Here is a 19,784-nt window from a genome sequence, read left to right on the forward strand (position 1 = left end):
CAAATGACCAATACTGAAAATGAAACATAAAAATCAAATCCTAACCATGGAGGAGATGATTCAGGAGGAACACGGATGGACATGATATAAAGACAGAGGCGAAGGAAAACAGGGAAACACAAGGAGAGAAAAAAATGCAACGACAGAATCAGACTCAGCGACACGATTGTAAAAGTGAAACTCAAATTAGAAACACATGCTTTACTGTAGTCTGAGCGCACTGTGGGCGTCTTCAGAATCGCAGTGCTAGCTGCAGATGCTGCTCTCCACCCACTCTGATGGCGGTGCAGGGGTGTCGTAGCGTGAGCAGTTCACAGTCGAGCGCTGCATACCAACCTAAGCGTCACGAGCGTTGACCTCTTCGCGTTTTACCTTACAGACTGCATCTCAGATGACGAGCACCATCAGAAGCAAAATGAGTTTGTGTAAAAACTGAGATGTTTAAATCCCCTCGAATAGATGAGAAGGCACTGAATTATGAATTGTAAAACTTTTACGTGAACTCCTCGCATGTGCATGCATGCATGCGTGTGTGTGTGTGTATGCAAATGAGGGCTGGTGCTCTTTTCCGCCCACCAGGAAAAGCAATCTGCGGCGTCGCAGGCGGGTGAAGTGCTCCAATGTTCTATTTAAAAGCAAGGGTCACTTTTCTCATCTCCGCTGCAAATTAGAGACGTGACTCCTTCTCTCTCCCGTCCTCGTCCTCCCGTTGTAATTGTGCGCAGAGGCACATGGCTCCAACAGGTAATTCGCACAAACAAAAAGCAACCTTTTGTGTTGTGCTAGTGCACCAAAACAATATTACTTAACCTTCCGACGCAGGGTAATCAAATAAAGGCGAGGCTCCGCGTGGAGGCACAAGTGGTGATCATATCTCGCTAACCTCTATTAAACCAAGACTCATCTCACCAAAGCAGTGTTAATGTTCACTCATCTCTGCGGGGTTCCAGTTGTGTACGTGTAATCAGGGCGTAATGTTGAGCGCTATTTCTAATTTTAAATGTAATCTAATATTCGCTGCTATCGGAGGGTCGTTAAGGAGTTAGATTCTTAGACTTATAAAAGCATCCAATCTTCTAAATGTATACTTCAGATTTCTGCCATTCAGCACGGCTACAGAGGAAGGTCTCTGCACCCCCCATGCTGACAGACTGGAGGCTGAGGCAGTCTGTTATCAGGACTTACCAGGTGAAGGCGGCTGGATCTTGACCTGCTTCCTGTTGTCCCCTCCAGCCATGCTGCCGCTACTGCTGCTGTTGTCCGCTGGCGGGTCTTCTCCCCTCTCCATCTTGCACTCGTAGGCAAACAGATACTGGATGTACTGCTTCTTCAGCGAGCTGGCGGTGCTGCTGGATGTACCCACGTTCAGGGTGCTGGACAGCTCACGCCACTTCTTGTTCTTGTTTACCTGAGTCATAGAACAACACGATGTTAGGAAGCGAAATGATTGGCACAGATCGTAACAACTGAGATAATTTCTCGGCGCCATCCTGGTAGTATCAGCTGCACACGCTCCCAGTCAAGCATCACATCCTGCTAATCTAATCAGAATAATCAACCCCGCGGCTCAGCGCTCCGTGTTTGCAGGAGTCGCAGGTCACTTGCAGATAATTTTCACGTTGTACGTTTTAATGTAAAAGCGGAGAAGAGAAGAGGATGTGGGCCTGACCTGACCACTAGGGGTGGGGGAAAAATGGATACTGTGTAGCATGGTGATATTTTGTAGCTAATAATGTATGGATACAGGGACAGCAGAAATCGATATTTTGTTACAAAAAGGTTTTTGTGCTCTGACTTCAGAGCATGTTGATCCTTTTTCTGAGCAAGAATCCTGACATTCCTTCACTGTCCAAATGTGTTTAACTTTTTTTTTGGCAGCAATAAACATGACAGTTTACTTATTTTAATTTAAGACATGTTTTATTTTAATTAAGTTTAAAACTTTTTTATTTAATGTAAAATTATATTTTGTTTTAATTTACTTTCAAATTCTTCAGTTGCTGAAGGGGCTGCATAGTTTTCATAAACTGCATCGTTCAGAATAGCTATAATTGTACCAGATGGTTGATTCAGTTAAGTTGGACTAGACTGTAATACAAACCGTTCAGTTTGTCAACAATCAAACTGAAATGAGAGAAAGACTGAGTGTGAGACTTTGATATTAGATAAAATGAATATTGATAAAGTTTACCTTTATGTACAGAATCTGAATATCGCAAAATATTTTTAAAAATTGCAATAATATTGTATCGTGGGATGCATAGTAATTCCCATCTCTACTGACCACACAGCCTGTTTTTCACGGTGTAGAAAGATTCGCTCGACTAATCCAAGAGAAGCAGAAGGACCTGATTTCAGCTGAGAATTAAACAAACTGAAAGTCAGCAGTAGAAACTGAGGAATGCAAAGGTGGGTCAAATGGATGGGTTAAGGTCAAAAGGGCAAAAATATTACTGGTTTACATGAGACTGTCTGACAGGTTTTAGGTGTAAAACAACTACAGATTTGCATCTTTGTACACATAAAGAAAAAAAAACATGTTAAATTTTATGTTTCTTCAAAGTAACGAAACATTTTTCCTAATTTTGTGTTGTTGAACGTCTGCAGAGAACCTGCCTCTCAGGTCCATCAAAGAGTAGAAAATGCCGGCCGCTGTGTAACACGAGTATCCGTCAGGTGTCCGTATACTTTTGCTTCCCGTTTTCCGTCTTTCTGCCTAACCTGACTTTGCCGGTATATTAATTTCACATTTTTATCACATGAGGAACGACATGCTTGGAGCTGGTTTCAGGACGTAGGCAGCTTTCTCTGAGGTTAATTTGATGCATCTCATTCTCCTGAGAACATTTCTCAACATTTACAAGCTCGCCATATGCCGTGGAGATTTATGAAGAATACTAAACAGCCAAAGAGCGAGCGGAGCGAAATGATTTGGCTGCGTGAGAATACGAGCTCCTCCACATTCAAGTCTGTGTCTAACGCTTCCTGCGCCTTACCATGGCGAGGCCTCCTATTTCCCGAACCGCCATGTAGAGCTTCCACAGGTCCAGCGGCTTCTTGCCCACAGTGGGAAGCTGACTCACAGGTGTGCCCCGCTCCTCCATGAAGTTCAGGTATCGCTCCACCCAGCCTCGCCTCTCCGGCTCTCCACCGAGCTCGTACAGCCGTGCGATTCGGTCGCCGCTGAACGGAGAGGCGTTAGGGTTGGCTTTCTGCAGATGCACATAAGCAGAGGAGAAAAAAACCTGATTAAACTCTGAATCTGAATATGTGACGTTTTATTTGAATACAAGATGTATTTAAGCACTACGTCAGGTTGTTTTCTGCCTTCTCGTGCAGATGCATAACGTAAATAAAGACGCGCTAATCAGGAAAACTCAGAGTCAGTGTCTGTTATATGTGATATACAGTACATGCTCTGTTCTGCAGGATATTGTTCTTTTCCACAGTGAGCCACTCTTCCCACGGGCATCATTAAAAATTCATTCCTTATTTACACATTCTGAGTCGGCTGCTGGTTGAATGACCAAGTAAAAATAAATACGTCTCTAAAGCGTTTGGTTTAGCGTGTGCAGCCGCAGTTCCTGCACAGACCGGTGGAGTTAATCGCACCAAACTTTAATCCTGCTTCAGGAGGATGTCTGTGCGCTAACAAGCAGGTTTCCAGTGACTACACGGAAATGTGTTTTTTGTGCATAAATGCATCCATGCAGGATGGCGTCTGGTTCTTACGGGGCTGGAGGGAGTCTTGAGAGGCCAGGGGGGGCTGCTGATGCTGTCGCTGTCATCTCCGTGGTAGGAGGAGAGGCTGGCGGGGCTGGGTGAGAGGGGTGAGGGCACGGGTAGGGCGCCGCCCGGAGTGGCTGGCTGGGACACGCACTGCTGGGAGCCGCCGCTGCTGTTATTGTTGACGTAGACGTCTGGGAGCTGTTAAAGAGAGAGCAGTGGGATTACTGCTCAGCGCTGCACAGAAACATCTGATTGGCTGGATGCAGGATAACAGTCACTGTGGAAGGCAACTCAAAACCGTCAGCTATCACCTGACGATGCTTTAGCTTTATTATAACTGATCCTCAGTGGAGCGTACACACTGACTCGGCCTCAGAGGTCAGATGATAGCCGCTGGGTTTCTGGACTGTGGTTACAAAAACTACTCAAGGATATTTATGAAATAGGAGCTCATTAGTACAACAGGTGCACTGATTAAAGAGAAGACCTTTACAACATCAGAGAATTTGATTTTGAGTGTTTTCCTGACTTTATGAGTGTCGCTGCTCGGACAAAAGCATTGGTCAGACCTCCCCATCTTTGAATTCAGCTGTTTGCAGACGTCAATCAAGCACAGAGCCATTCAGCCTTTACAAACTGTGAAAGAACAGGTCGATCTCACTGGATGAATCAGAGCGTGGTGCTGTAACAGGATGCAACCAGTCTGCATCCCCCCGAGTTTGTTTCATATCCTGAAGCCAGATCGGCCAAACTGATCCTGACGAATAACAAAATATTTGTCTGTGACAGCTCCGAGCACGCTGTTTAGAGACACCCCGAGCTTCCAACGGCATTAGGGATTGGTTGCTTTTAATTCAATTCAATTCAGTTTTATTTATATAGCGCCAAATCACAACAAAAGTCGCCTCAAGGCGCTTCATAGATACAGAGAAAAACCCAACAATCATATGACCCCCTATGAGCAGCACTTTGGCGACAGTGGGAAGGAAAAACTCCCTTTTAACAGGAAGAAACCTCCAGCAGAACCAGGCTCAGGGAGGGGCGGGGCCATCTGCTGTGATTGGTTGGGGTGAGAGAAGGAAGACAGGATAAAGACATGCTGTGGAAGAGAGACAGAGATTAATAACAGATATGATTCAATGCAGAGAGGTCTGTTAACACATAGTGAGTGAGAAAGGTGACTGGAAAGGAAAAACTCAATGAAAAATATTATTGGAATTTCCAGGAATAGTTCCTCTGGAATGCCAAAAACAGGACCACAGAAACGGAAATATGTCACAAAAACGAGCTGAAAGAAATTCTTCTCATTCTAAGAGCCGAGCTGCAATCCAACAGTTTACACCAGCCTGCAAAACCTCACACCAAGCTGGACCTCTGCTGCTTCACTGCAACCACAAGCCTGTGCAGTGTGTGGCAGAGGAACAGCAAGGCTTCATGCATGGATAAGACGTCTGCATGTAATGAATTTAACATGCATTTAGTCTCCCCAGTTTAACTGTGTGTCTGTGAGTGTGAGAGTGTGTAAAAGAGGGAACAACAGCTTGACAAGTGCTTCTGGACTGTGTGCAGAACGCTCATGTCAGCAAAACCTTATCTTTCTCCCTCCTCTTCCCTCTCTTGGCAGACAGATCATCTCTTTCGGGAGCACCGGGGGTCTTTCTGGCTGCTCTGACTGCCTTAAATAATTCAGAAGACCTACTACCATAATCAGCAAAAGAAAAGACAGAGATTTTTGAGGGAAAAGATGTGCAGTGGATGTGATGGAGGCAGCGTGCGTGTGCGTGACTCGGAGGAACGTTGTTAAGCAAAAACAAGAGGAGGGGGTAGAAAAGAGCAAAGAGCAGAGTTCTGTTGTTGCTGAGCTGCTATTGTCGGGCAAAATGAGAAGTCAGCAGTGTGTGTGTGACACAGACGGAGAGGGCTAGTTAGAGTGTGTGTTTTCCATCGTGCATGCTGTGTGTGTCGGCGCTGTGTTTGCTTGCGTGGATGTACATGTGTGCAGATGCCAAGCCCCCTCTGTCTGTGCAAAACATCAGCAAGAAGAGAGTGCTGGGGGCAAAAACAAAGCGAGGAAAACATTAGGAACGGTAAATGTTAAACAAATCATTAAATATGGTGAGAAAACAACAGCGAGGCGGCAGCATCCGCTGATCACGACTGGTCTGCTTCGTTAGCGGGGGAACATTAAAAAGAGCATTTACAAACGAAAGAGAGGAAGTGGGAGAACGGGGAGACGGTCAAGGAGTTACCTTTGGTTTGTGGGGCTCGTTGGCGGGGCCGCCGTCATCTTTCACCTCCGTTTTCGGTTTGGCATCTGGGCTCATTATCCCGTCTCCTGACATTCCCGTGGATCCTTCAACAGCAACGAGCAAACGTTGACTCGAAGCAGTTGCACCAAACTTCTCACAAACATCAAATATGCTCTGAATTTGCACATTTTTTTAAAGTTTTTCCACGACGGAGCAGAATAAAGAGTAAAGACAGATTTCAGGCATGTTTGTGTATTCTGCTACATTCAATTGGGTTAAACTCCTTAAATGAATGGTGCCTTCACCGCGTGGACTGAAAGCTGCTGCACAATGCTCTGTATAATGTCACAGGCACAGTCAGACAATAGAAAATGCTTTAATGTCTTTCTGCTGCTGAGCTTCTTTGCTTTTGTGCTCTCAAGGCCTCCCTAAAGCCTGTCCGCCCATTCATCCTGAATGGAAGACAGCCGTATAAAAAGACTGTTTCTTAAGGACGACGTGGAAAGAGAATAAGATAAGAATCCACTAAAAGCAACTTGGAAGAAGTCATTCATGTTCTCACATATTCAAAGTGCGGAGAGAACGTAAAGGTTAGCGTTGACGAGATGTTGGCTGACAAGACGCGTTTCTGTTTTCTAAGATGTTTGTGTGCCTTCATTAGGTTTATAAGTGAAGAAGAGTTGAGCTCCTTAAGACTACTTTTCAAAGTGCGAGCTGCATATTTCTTATTAGCAGAAAGGAGAGGTCCTTGGGTGCAAGGCTCCCCTCTGTGTGCGCTGTGCCGCGGCGGGCAAACCGAAGGCTTTTTACGCGCCCAGGGGCAAACCAGATGAGTTTTGAGGAACCTTGGCGCTCTAATTTGGCTCGAGTTTTACGAATGTCATGCGTTCTGATGTATGGCTTTAAATAAGAGCTTCATTTTGGAAAATCTGCGATGTGTGTTTAGCAGCAATGCAGCCGGGCGGGAAAGAAAAACTGATGCGCCGCGTTACGCTCTCCTCGCCGAAGGGCCGGCTCTTCAGAAGAGCGTCATAACGAAACCCTTTAGTCTTTGACTCTGTCACGTAGGGGTGGGGGGAAAAATGGATACTGTGGAGTATTTTGATATTTTGTTTGCTAATAATGTATGGATACAGGGACAGCAGAAATCGATACTTTGTTACAAAAAGGTTTTTGTGCTCTGACTTCAGAGCATGTTGATCCTTTTTCTGAGCAAGAATCCTGACATTCCTTCACTGTCCAAATGTGTTTCACTTGTTTTTGGCAGCAATAAACATGACAGTTTACTTATTCTAACTTAAGACATGTTTTATTTTAATTAAGTTTAAAACTGTTTTATTTAATGTAAAATTATATTTTGTTTTAATTTACTTTCAAATTCTTCAGTTGCTGAAGGGGCTGCATAGTTTTCATAAACTGCATAGTTCAGAATAGCTATAATTGTACCAGATGGTTGATTCAGTTAAGTTGGACTAGACTGTAATACAAACCGTTCAGTTTGTCAACAATCAAACTGAAATGAGAGAAAGACTGAGTGTGAGACTTTGATATTAGAGAAAATGAATATTGATAAAGTTTACCTTTATGTACAGAATCTGAATATCACAAAATATTTTAAAAAATTGCAATAATATCGTATCGTGGGATGTGTGGTGATTCCCACCTCTACTGTCACGTGACCTACGCTGTGTCTCTGAGTAGGTGCACTGATAGAAACATCACTTCAATGCTGCCATAAAGGTTCGACATTATTGTATCAACATGTTTTCTGCAGATTCAAGACAGATTAGATCAGCTGTAACTAAGTATCAACTTTATTTAAGCTAAAGTAAAGCTAGCTGGGAGGGAACAAGGAGCGATCCCAACCCTTGGATATGTGTTGAAGGCGGCCTGCAGGCGGGGGCACACGTGTGGATACAAAAACAGCAAAGCACAGAAGCTCGGGAAGCGCCACGAAAGCCATGTGGGGATTTCAAGTTTGCTGCAGAAACACAACTGCATGCAAATAATGCAAAGATTTAAAACTGCAGCTCAGCTGCGTTCTGTCCTAAATGTCCTGCAGGGGACGGCAATGTTTGTGGGCCTTTGTTTACGAGCTTTTTCCTCTACAGCACGCTGGCATTAGTGAAATACCTGAAGGAGGCATGTTGTAGCCCGGACCTTGTGCGTTGCCTGTGGTCGCGGCGTTGCTGCCCACCACCTGACTGTAGGGGACAGCGCTGGCTTGGCTCATGCCGGGGCCTTGATAGTTGCTCTGCCTACAATAGAAAGAAAAAATTGGCAGATTTAGTCGGGATGACTCCAGCTGGATTCACGGTGTGGAGAAATAAGCGAGTAACAGTGAAAGCTGCAGAGGAACAGAAGTCACATAATCATACAGGGATGATATTTGGCAGCCTGTCACTGCTGCGCTGCTTTATTGTTGCAGGGAAAACTGAGCTGCATGTATATCTGAGAGTCGCGATACAAAGCAAAGAGCGCAACAGATCCCTGATCAAACACGCCGCTCTTCCAAAAGATTGAAGATGAGCACCGAACATCAGACAAGGAAAAGCTCTCCTATCCCCCGTCTCCTCCACAGCCTCCCTCCCTCCCTCCCCCTCTTCCTTCCTCTCCATCACACAAGTCATAATTTAACTAATTAAGGTGTGCTTTTGGAGAGGATCATGTTATTTGTTGCCATAGTGACGGCAAAAATCAATGCCGCTCAGCCTCCCCCGTCTCTCTCGGGCGCTCATCACATGGTGTCGCGAGTGACATCAGAGGGGCTTATCTGCAACCTGCTGAACACCAGCCATCCATGTGCGTTTGATTGAAGGCGGCGTCTATCGTTGCACGCCAGGCCGGTGACACAGAGGCTGAAAGGGAACACCGTGTTTGGAACAATTTGCTCTATCTCCTGCTGACTCGAGATTATCTCCCGGACAACCGTACGAAGAGGGAGAAAAGGGACGTGAGGTGAGGAGAGGCCTCAAACACGGGAGGAAGCGAGGTGAGCAGAGGAGGAAAGGAAGGAAGGAAGGAAGGCCGGAAAACGTAAAGAAGGAAAAATGTTTGTGCAGATTTCTGTCACTCAATCCCTCCTAACTGGCATCGCTCTCTCTTCCACACAGACACATAATGTAATACCTCGTGTTGGAAGCGATACACATTGCCTGAGAGGAGGGATTGGCTTGGTAAACCTCCCCATAATCTCATCTCACAGATGTAATTAGTCATAGAGCACGGCTGATGATACATATGTAATCCCTCTATGGGGGCTGAGGTGCACAGGGGAGCTCCGTGGCAAAGAAACAAGCACACCAAATCCACGCTTATCTGGCCCCATTTCCCTATAATGGGGTGGGGCGGGGGCATAGACTCCTTCGTTCGCTGCCTACGTGTTCCCTAAAAAGCTCCGCGTGAGTCAAGTCACAGAAATAAATGTACCTTTTGATCGCTGCACCTTCTCAAGCAAGCAAAAATGTATTCTGCATGCAAACTCCCACGAAGCAGAGCAGGCGACGAGAAACGAGTCGAAACGCGCCAAAAGCCTCCGAACCTCGTTTCTCCGCATACTGTAAAAACGCCCCTCACCAGAACTTAAGCTGAACGGCGAAAAATCCAAATCAACTACAACAACAACAACAGTGGTTGGTGGTTTTCGACTGTGGCGCTCTCCCATTATGACTAATTCATGTCATAAAAAAGCCCATTAGAAAGCACTTGATGGAGGCACCGCACAGCGTTTAATCACACTTAATATATGCATGTGCCGCCATCGGGGGTTGGGGGGTGGGGGCAAGCATGGCGCATTCATCTTGCTCTTGGGCACCTTTGTGCCGGGTGAAAAAAAAGCATCCTGTTGCCGCAGAGAGAGGAGAGGGGGAAGAAAGGAGGGATGGAGAGGAAGGAGGGAGGAAAGGAGGCAGGAGGAAATTAGGGAAGAAGAAGCCAGAGTGTGTGTGTGTGTGTGGGGGGGGGGGGGTCCCCGGTGTACCGATGGGGGGCGTATTTTCAGCTCAGGGCCCAGAGCTGGAGGTAATCGCTGTTCCATGAGACTAAACTGAGGGAGCGCACACGGAAACATCCATCCCAGCACCATCAGTCCACTGCACTCGCAGTTTGTTGTCGAGGAGTGGCCTGAGGAAGAAGTAGTGCCACAGTGAAGGGGAAGTATGAGTTTACTCGACGAGTGGCGGCTAAGTTGGAGCGCTCGTGCTGAAAGGGAAACACGTGAAAATGCAGATTTTTCACTCGAGCTTTTGTTTGGGTTTAAAAAATGACTCCTGTCACTTTAAGAGCGGCAAGAATCGTATTGATGCTCCACCATCACTGTCCTTCACTAACCCCCGTTTATTCCCTAATTACACACACACACGTACACAAACACACAAACGCACACACACACACACACATGCGCGCGCAGAGCTCTCGTCTATTCAGTCCACATGTGTGAAGGGCATCGGAGAAGGCCACTTTCACACCACGGGTGAGCGTGTGTGCCGAAGTGTGTTTGAGCGTGTCCTTGTGTTCGGGTGGGTGCCGTTGCCAAGGGGATGCCATGGTTACGAGGTGCCAGCCAACCAGCTGACGGTGTCTCTCTGGAAGTGGCGGCGCCTTTGTCCTTCATTTGCAGCGACAGGCCGCGCTGACGCCGTCTCGGCTCGGCTAACCGGACGAGACAGCGGCGGCGGTGGCCGGACTGCGGGACCGTGTGACGGCTGAGCGGCCCTCTCCATTGATCCCTGAGCTCGCTGCGTGCGTGTGCAGGAGGAGGCGGGAGAAAGAGCCGGAGAGGCTGCTGGATGGAAGGATGGAGTGGATCGACTGGAGGCTATGAATTATATATGGACCCAATCTGTTGTCAGGGCAGCTCGGGCTCATTGCTCCTCCAACTCCTGACTCAACCCCCCCCCCCCCCCCCCACCCCACCCCCCCACACACACACACACACACTCGCAGGGGAAACCAGAATAAACCCCCAACAAAAAATAAAAGGACAGCTTTTAACATATTAAATCCAGAAACAGCTCCTCTCCCGTCTCCCGCCCCTCCTTCCCAAACATCAAACGGCTCAGGATGGATGGATGGAGGAGAAGCCATTTATTTTACCCATCTAATGAAAGCAGAGCGCTCCGCAGCGCTGCCAAGACTGCGAGCGACAAAGCGCCACAGGCAGCATCCCCCGTTCTTGACATTCAAGCGCTGCTCTTATTTATTTAGCAAATTTACTTACTAAGGAGGTCAGAAATGAATTATTTGGCGAGGATTTGCCTGGGAGCACTCTCCTCTCTTCTCTTCTTCCCTCTTCCAACATTTTTCTCCCTTCAATTTCCTTTTTATTTACGGCTTTTTTTTTTTCCCGAGCTTTGCTCTTCTTCTGCTAAGTGCTTATTTTTCCGACAGTTCGCCGTTCCTATAGCTCCGGGAACTTTTTGTAGAGTGTCGCCGGCAGCGTTGGAAAGTCATTTGAAAACCCAATTCTGTCCTCAGAAGCTGCTGCCAAGAAAAGCTTATACCTTTTAATACTTTGTGTTTGCCTCTTTTCCAAAAGCGAAAAATCCCTAACATCAAACCCCCCCCCCGCCCAAAATAAGTGTACTGGTGTGTTTTCCAAACACGCTCCGACCTCACTCGCCTTATTTGAACGTAAACTTTTCACCTCAGCGTTTTCCATGAGACCCACTGAGCTGCATCGTCACCAAACTTTGCCATGAGGTTCAACAGGTTCAACCCACAAAGGTGCAACATTTCTTTCTGATTCGTGGCTCGGGGGGGGGGGGGGGGGGAAGGCTCCCTATTGAACACTTTGCAAAGATTTAATCGCAGCTCCGACCTGCAGCCTCGCGCGGCCCTCCTCTCTAAAATTCTGTCGGTTGGTGTAATGAAGCCAGAGTGCGTGAGCCAGCAGAGGACGAAGATGAGGCATGAGAGGCAGAAATGTGGAGGATTATTAGTGGAGATGTAGTGAAGGCATGTGTTAAAGGAAGCAGAGACCAGGCAGTGATCTCACTGCTCGACTAGCCCCTGATTTGGAAGAAGCGGGCGACTGTGGCAGTCCCGGTTAATGCATCAAAGAGCAAAACTAGACACGCGGTACGACTAACAACTTGTTTCTCAGACAGAGAAGAACCGGGTTTGACAATGTTTCACGATGTTGCACTGAGCTCTGGAGCGCAAACGGGGTGCTGGAGCCTTTAACTGCAGGTTTTTCGGAGGCCAATTTTCTCCTGATCTCCCTCAGATGTTCTAAAGTGGGATCTGAGGAAGAAAAACATAACAAGGCTGAGCTGGAGACAGCGGAGAAGAAAAAGCAAATTGGGAGGAAGAAAGACTGAGCGAGATAAAACAGTCTGGGTAGGAGAACAGAGCTGCACGGAGACAAAGAGGGCGATACAGTTGGTAAAAAAGAGCGAAACAGGTGGGAGGAGAGGGAAGAGGAGCAGACGAGGAGGGATGAAAGGATGGGAATGATCGACAGCAGACGAGAACAACAGCGAAGGTGAGACAGGCGGCAGGCGCTCTGCAAAAATGTCCATCACGACAAAACATTCTGGCACATTTTAGTCTGAAATAAGTCAAAAACACACTTCTGCCAGCAGAGGAGACTAATTTACGTTTTTATCCGAACAACTTGGAATTCTAAATAAAGAAGGCGGCAGATTATTCACATTGTGAACACCGATCTGCTTTGCAAACCAATCGTCTCATTTGTTGGCACATTTCTCTTTTTTAACACGAGCTAGTTCATAAAAGTCTTTTGTTGTTCTAAGCATCCGGCGTCTGCTCCATTATTTTCTCCAGCGCCGTGGAAGTGAAGCTGCGGTTTGAACAAACGCTAACGACAGGCGAGCCGGCGCACATTTCAAAGAGCAGAATCAAAAGGAGACGGCTGTCACTGCGCCGGACTCTCTGCTTCCGGCGTGATCTTTGCAATGCGGCGAGAGAAGGAAAAACACACGTTAACGACGGCTTAATGCCGGAGATGGAGATGAAACGGCGAACGGAGGAGCCCGCGGATACTTGCACAGCTGACAATAAATCAAAATAGGTTGAGACGCAGATGAAGACGTGAACAGACTTTACAGGCAGATTTGTAAACACGCCGAGAGAGAGCGAGAGAGGCCCGCCGCAGCCAGCGACACCTCGCTGCTGTCTGAGGGGAGACTGACAGGCCGTCTGATTGGTCCCAGCAGTGGGGATCATGTCGTGCCACTTCTTATTGACAACTCAGCCATCTCTGAACGGCTCGAGTAGCATTTGCATTGCTGCAAGTGTGTGTGTGTGTGTGTGTGTGTGTGTGTGTGTGGACAGCATTGGGCCTCCCGGATGCACGCAATTAATCACCCCCCCCCCCCCGTCAGACTCCTCCCCTCCCCTGCCTTCCCCCCACGATGCTGTTACAGTGCACGCAGCCCCGAGTATCTCAGTGTGTGTGATACTGGGGCGCTCACTTGTTGTTGCCATTAGAGTGACTAAGAGACGCCTGTGATACTGATGACTACAGTGATGATGATGAAGGTGATGATAGCGATTACAATGGTAATGATGATGACTCCTCTTGTTTCGCTGTCAGACGCAGCGGCGAGAAAAGCCACCGTGGTCGTTTTAGCGCAGCTCGGTCACATGACACGCTGCCATCCACACATAAACTGATTTAAAGGCACAAGCGTGGTGATGGGCGTGGACCTACCTATGTTGATGCGAATGGATGCATGGAGGATGAGGTCGGGGTGGGGGTGAAGGCGGTGGACAGGTGGAGGAATGGTGGGGTGTGGGCCAGCGGGTGGAGGTGGAGGTGGGCTGCTTCTGGGCTGGGGGCCTCGCGTGCAGAGGCGTCCTGCAGACCGCCGACAGAAAAGAGAAACCCACATGTTGAACACTGGCGAACGCTAATGTGAGCGCCGCCGAGGCTGCTCCCATGATGCATTTGTTAGGAAAAGCGCACCCAGAATGGCGCGGCTGCAGAAAGCCATCTTTCCTCTCAGAAGACTGCGATGTTTTCACAAGTTCCCCCGGCAGGGTTCAGCGAAAGTTTACTGCCCACACAATCCCACAACAACCCCTCTGCCTCCAACGCTGCGAGCGCTCGTGCAGGCACAGCTCCCGCCCTGATGGAAAATAATACCCTGAACTCACACGCCGTTAGAGCTTCAAAGAGCCGTGCATGTGCGCTAAGGTGCTCGGTGTCACTGCGCTCTCTGGTGTTTTTACAGTCGGTTTGCATTTTTCTTCTCTTATGTTTCGACGGCGCCGCGTCGAGACCGCGCCGCCTGCTCTCGCGCCAATATATCTCTTTTTGCAAGAAAACGGCACTCGGTGCACAGAGCCAGATATCAAAATGTCAGGTAGTTTATGAGATGTGTGAAAATAGGGACAGTTGCACGAGTGGAGCCCCTGAGAGCAACTCTTGCCTGCACGTCTGAAAAGAGTCTCGGAGAAAAAGAAAGTGGCTCAGGAAGCCTCTGCGGGGCTTTTCAGCACACAGACGCCCGGCAGATCGATGCCTCTCGTTAGACGCTAACGCACGGCAGAGAAGCTCGCCGACCCAGGATTGTAGCGTGCAGTAACCATACGGCACAATCGCACTAAAATACATTTTTCACCATCAGGACCACTAACAGCTACAGCTGGGATACGTTAGCTCGCATGCAGCATATGCACCACTAATGTGCTGAGTTTGCAGCCGCGCTCTTACCTGTTGTGCACTGAGTTGGCAGATCCCGGCACGGCAGCCGCCGCTGCCTCCTGGGTCTTGCGGTTAGAGCTACCCAAAGAAGGGGGACCCATCCCGGGCCCAGCTGGCTGGGGTACGCTGGGAGAAGTGGGACCCATGGCCGGGTACGCCCTGTTCTGGCTGCCTGGGCCGTGGCCGCGTCCTCCGGGCACGGGCTGGCCGGGCCCCTGGCCGTGCATGGGGCTGGTAGCGTTCATGCCCAGGCTGTTGGTTACGCCGGGGCCGGGGCCACTGTAGCCGGTGCTGGCTGTGCCGCTGTAGTTGGAGGGCCGTGGGTAGTTGCCTGGAAGAAGACGACACGTGAATCAGCCAACAAAAGCTCATTAAGATCACAGAAAACCAGAAGCTACACAGACGGAGTCCCTGAAACGTAAAACATGGCTGTCGCTTCAGACGTCCTGCTAAATTCCACGATTTGGTTATGAGAACGGCACGAAGCTGCAGACGGGTCGTATCAATCACCTGGTTTGAGACAAATGGAGTGTGCGTGTCAGCTGGTGCTCGTATACCCACCACAGTGACACATGCAGCAATTTCATCCATCAAGAAAATAATGCCGCGACAGCCGCGGAGCGTAAAGAGCGGGATTACGCCGTGATTCACGGCCGCCGCCAACCTGCGCGTATGCGAGGAGACCCACTCTGAGGTGTGGCCCGGTGAGCTGTGTGGCCCTGGGAACAATTGGCGAGCTTAAGGCTGACTTTGTGAAACACTTGAGAGGAGCTCTAATCTGCAGTAAATGCTTCTCGCTGCCCCGGAGTGCCACGACGCCACGACGCCAGGAGCTTTCCTAAGGCGCACTTAAACCCCTCCATTTTGGCTTTAAAAGCCTCGCTCGACTCCAGCCTCAATAACAGCTGAAAGACAACACGCGCATGCAGCAGACACAGCAGCAGCCACCTATACGTGTGAGCGTCGTCCACACCCACGGCACGCAGCGCGCATAACAGCGTATTCCCTATTTGGGCACTGAGATTTTTCCACAGGGGACAAATCCCCCGCAAAATAGAAAAGTGGCATCTTCCATTGTGAAGGGGGCTATTTATTTTGATTTGATTAAGGGTGCTTTAGTTGGGCCTCACTGCGTAATCCCCTGAGAATATGTCTGGAAAAGGGGATCAAGTCTCTTTAAAACCTGAAGGCTTTTCTGTGCGCTCCAACGAGGGGAAGTTAGATGACAATGTTCCACGGGGGGGGGGGGATACTGAATATGGTAACGGCTTCACGGTGTCCTCGAGACACTTTCCACACGACATAAGACCGCTCGTCCAACAGAGAGCACGAGGGGGCGGAAAGAGAGGAAGACAGACAGACGGCGAGGGAGGGGGAAACGCTCCCACCCGCCAACCCCCGAGATAGGATTTATACTGAATCAAAATAAAAGTCTTTCCCATAAAAGTCAGCAACTCCGCCTGAATTTGTCCAGAAACTGTGATGAAATCTACTGTGGGAGATGGGAAAAGAAAAAGCGGATTATTTGTGGGGAGGCTCTGGTGAGTCGGTGAGCTGAGCGCAGCTGACACCTGTCAAGGGTTTTGGGGCTATAATAGGGAAGCGTTCAGGAAGAAAGGATGCCTGCTAACGAACACAGGAGGATATGTATGGTGCGCTCTGTGTGCGCGTGCATCTGCTTGATTGTGTGAATGCATGTGGAATACTTTGGAGACCTCGCGAGCACTGAAACACGCATTTCCACGTTTCTTCCACTCATAATGAAGCGGAGACGCTGTGGAAAATCCTGGGAGCGCTGCCCTGCAGCCCGACTGCCGGTCAGCAACCTCTCTCAGCCCTCTCTGGACGGTCATGGCCGCCCGCCATCTATTCCAGGGGTTTGTTTATAGCAGCGGTCTCCAACCTTTTTTGCGCCACGGACCGGTTTATGCCCGACAATATTTTCATGGACCGGCCTTTAAGGCGTCAACACCAAACAACAAACCGAAAAAAAGAAGATTTATTCATAACACACGTGAAAAGACCCAGGAAAACCGAGTAAACGATAAAAACGATAACAAAATAACGCTGAAAACCGATAAAAACCCTGAAAACTATACATTTCACACCTGAGCCTCAACTCTCGCGGCCCGGTACCAAACGACTCCTGGACCGGTACCGGTCCGAGGCCCGGGGGTTGGGGACCGCTGGTTTATAGCATCTGGACTCTTCTGCCTGACGTCCTAAAACGAGGAAGTGTCTGGAATTTTCCATCCCAGCGTGTTCCCTCGCTGTCTTAGCATTTCTTCTTTCTGTGAGGTGCTAAGCTAAATCTGTTTTGAAAAACTGTGTCATTAAGTCGGCACGCCGCACTGAGGGAACTTATCAGTTTTGATGTAGTACCATTCAAAGTGATGTGGGCTCAGTCGCCTCGGCTGACAGCAGAAAGACTGAGTAACCGCGGGATGGGGTTAATGTAAAGCTTCCCTATGAGAGCCTTGCTCTGTCCTGACAAGAATGATTCACTTCCTGAAGGATTGGTGCCGAGCCAGAATGCTTCTTCAAGGACAGATAGCACGCTAACCCACTTTTTAAAATGACTGAGAGCTCAACCTCAAAATCCTACAGTAGGTGTTTTCATAAGAGCCATTCGGGCTTTCAATGACTTTGGAAGTGCTGTGAGATTACATTAAAAGGGGAAGATGGATTATTGCTGAGGTAAAATTTTGTCCAATTTGGAAAAAAAAGAAGCAATAATGACTCTCTGTGCTGATATGTTTAAAACGCTTCAGGGGGAAAAGAGAAAAACTTAATGTTAACTTCCAAATGCTTCCAGAAAAAAGCACTTCCTGTCAGGAAATTCATATAAAAATGTGCATGTTTTCTGACTCTGGTTTTATGCAGTGCAGTGTTAGCTGTCATTATGCACGTGCATACGATGTTAGCATTAAAACGCATTCACAGACGTGGCTCTGCCTGTTACTCCTGCTGCTCTGGAAACTAACCAGAGGAAAGGAGGACGCCATTTCTTATTTGCACCTTCTCGTGTCCTTGTAGCTCAGTCTTGGTTTCTCGCCTGCTTCTCAGCACTTGTGCCTTTGGGGAGTCTTGGTGGTATTTATAGCGCGATAGAGGGGAGGAGAAGCGCTCGTGGTGCTTCGTTCACAATTACATGGAAATTCCCGGCACGGTCACGCATTTGTTGGACGCTATATCCTGCGCCGGGTTTAATCCCCGCAGTCCCGCGGGAGAGCTGGAGCGTGACCGAGCAGATTACCGTCGACTGCTTCCTCAGCAGGCCGGACCCGCCGACGCTAACGGCCGAGGCGGCCGCTCTGCCGTCTGCGGCGGAGCGAGGTGCGACGGTGCAGCGGTGCAGCCTCTGGACCTGTGAACTCCATCAGTGAGGAGTGCGATGCAGATTACATGGCTACATGCTTGAGCTGCCAAGGACGGGAGCGTGGGCAGGATGTGCACATGTGGCTGAACACAAATAAAAAAATTCAATAGCATTTTTCCTCTTTTCCTTTCTGTGAATGTGGGAGTGAGCTGGGAGAGTGGGGCTTAGCTGGGGAGCGTGTCAAGTATAATCGAGCCGGTAATCATACTTTAGGAAGCAAGGACGTCTCTGTTTCCTCCTCGAATCGTTATGAATCTGCTTTCCTTAATAAAATAACTGTAAGTCTGTTTAAAGCTGTTTAATCAGCTTTAGCACCTCAAATGTTTGACATCAGACGGGTCAATACAGACGCAGAAACAGATTCCTTCCTTCCTTCACACTGTTACACTGAGCTTTCATGCACAGCTTGGTGGATGCATATATATATATATTTCTTTTTTTTGCAGCATCCCCTCTTGCCCGAGGCCCCCACATCTTCTACCAGCCACCTCAGCACCTTCCCCGGCAGGGTTTCTGAGCCTGAGCCGGGCTGGGCTGCGCCTTGGGGCTGCTGAGCTCCACATACTGTCAATTTCCTCCAAAAACATCCACTCGCTCCCTTAGGCATTGGCTTGAGTCATGGCTTTTTTCTTTCTTCTTCTTCTTTTTTTTTTTTGGCTGAATTACTCTGTGGCTCCGGCAAGGCACCAAGGCTTAAAAGTCCTGTCTGAAGCACGGTCATTACCAGTGGAGTGCTTAACCCCTGGAGGGGGGTATGTGGTGCAGGGAACTATGCGATGGGTGGGAGAGAAAGCAGAGCTGAGACAGTCTCTGAATCTTTTTCCTGTAATAGCATAATACCCTCCTCCCCCGTGTGTGTGCTGCTCTCAACATGCTGCTCTGCACCGTGTCCAAGTGCAGGTCTTGGAAACAGCTGCTGAGGACATTTGAGTCTCGAGGAGAGCCGGATATCAGCTGAGATCAGGTAAACTTGGGATATAGCGGCCTTTCAAAGCAGCACGATAAACACGGAGCAGCTTAAATGTTTGGACCGCCTCACTGCAACAGCTCTAACACACAGTCACAAACAGCAAACCTCTGGTTATTGTTATCTGATCAAAGATCGCTTGAAAAAGCAGAGAAATATGTAAGTATTTGCAGAGAGGCCGTGTCCTCCGGCAGACTCATGTATCACATTAACTGTGTGCAGGATGGAGCTTATGCAGCTGATTACACGAGTCCAGCTACAGTCGTTTACCCGCGGATAACAAAAGCAGTCGTGTAGCCTTTAAAGTTACAGACACCAGACTGTTTTATGTGTTTTGCTGAGCTACAAACTGCTTTAATGTGTGTGTGAGAAATGGCTAAAAGACAAAATGCTGTTACCCATTACACACGGAAACACAGCCTCTCCCAGCACAGAGGCCAAGAGAAACAGCAGAGTTCAGGAACTTGGAGCTCGTTTCTGTGTTGGCTAATTTGCTGGTTCGCTCGGGAGAGGGAAGGCAAGCAGATGGAGCTGTCATTAAGAACAATGACCAGCAGCTGTCTGGCCTGTTTGCTCTGATAAGGACCGGGGCCTGGCTATGTCCTGGACTCAATATGAAGCCTTAAGAGTTTACATCAAAGTCAAATGAAACATTATGATGTGAAAGTGCACGTAAGTGGTGATCTGAACACCTGTAAAAATAACCACAGACGGACACAAAAGGAGTAAATTAGGAGGAAGCTGGAGACTTGCAGGCCAAGGGTGAATTAAGGGTGTTTTCAGCAAGTT

At 48.5% G+C, this 19,784-nt stretch overlaps 1 protein-coding gene across 7 annotated transcripts in view; it reads right to left on the reverse strand.

Annotated features, from left to right (window-relative positions):
- LOC102788462 (AT-rich interactive domain-containing protein 1B-like) overlaps positions 1 to 19,784 on the reverse strand; it is a 198,077-nt gene that overhangs the window by 12,890 nt on the left and 165,403 nt on the right. For 5 of the 7 annotated variants that reach the window (XM_087833257.1, XM_087833252.1, XM_087833254.1 and 2 more), the window contains exons 8-14: positions 14,659 to 14,980; positions 13,654 to 13,800; positions 8,112 to 8,236; positions 5,979 to 6,082; positions 3,733 to 3,927; positions 2,997 to 3,212; positions 1,186 to 1,408 (exon numbers count right to left, since the gene is read on the reverse strand). In XM_087833257.1, coding sequence (XP_087689383.1) covers positions 1,186 to 1,408; positions 2,997 to 3,212; positions 3,733 to 3,927; positions 5,979 to 6,082; positions 8,112 to 8,236; positions 13,654 to 13,800; positions 14,659 to 14,980 — 1,332 coding nt within the window. The remainder of the gene's footprint in view (positions 1 to 1,185; positions 1,409 to 2,996; positions 3,213 to 3,732; positions 3,928 to 5,978; positions 6,083 to 8,111; positions 8,237 to 13,653; positions 13,801 to 14,658; positions 14,981 to 19,784) is intronic. The other 2 variants (XM_087833256.1, XM_087833255.1) reach the window with 1 other exon arrangement.

Source organism: Neolamprologus brichardi, chromosome 19 (assembly GCF_056152115.1).
Source record: "Neolamprologus brichardi isolate AB-2024 chromosome 19, ASM5615211v1, whole genome shotgun sequence".
NCBI lineage: Eukaryota > Metazoa > Chordata > Actinopteri > Cichliformes > Cichlidae > Neolamprologus > Neolamprologus brichardi.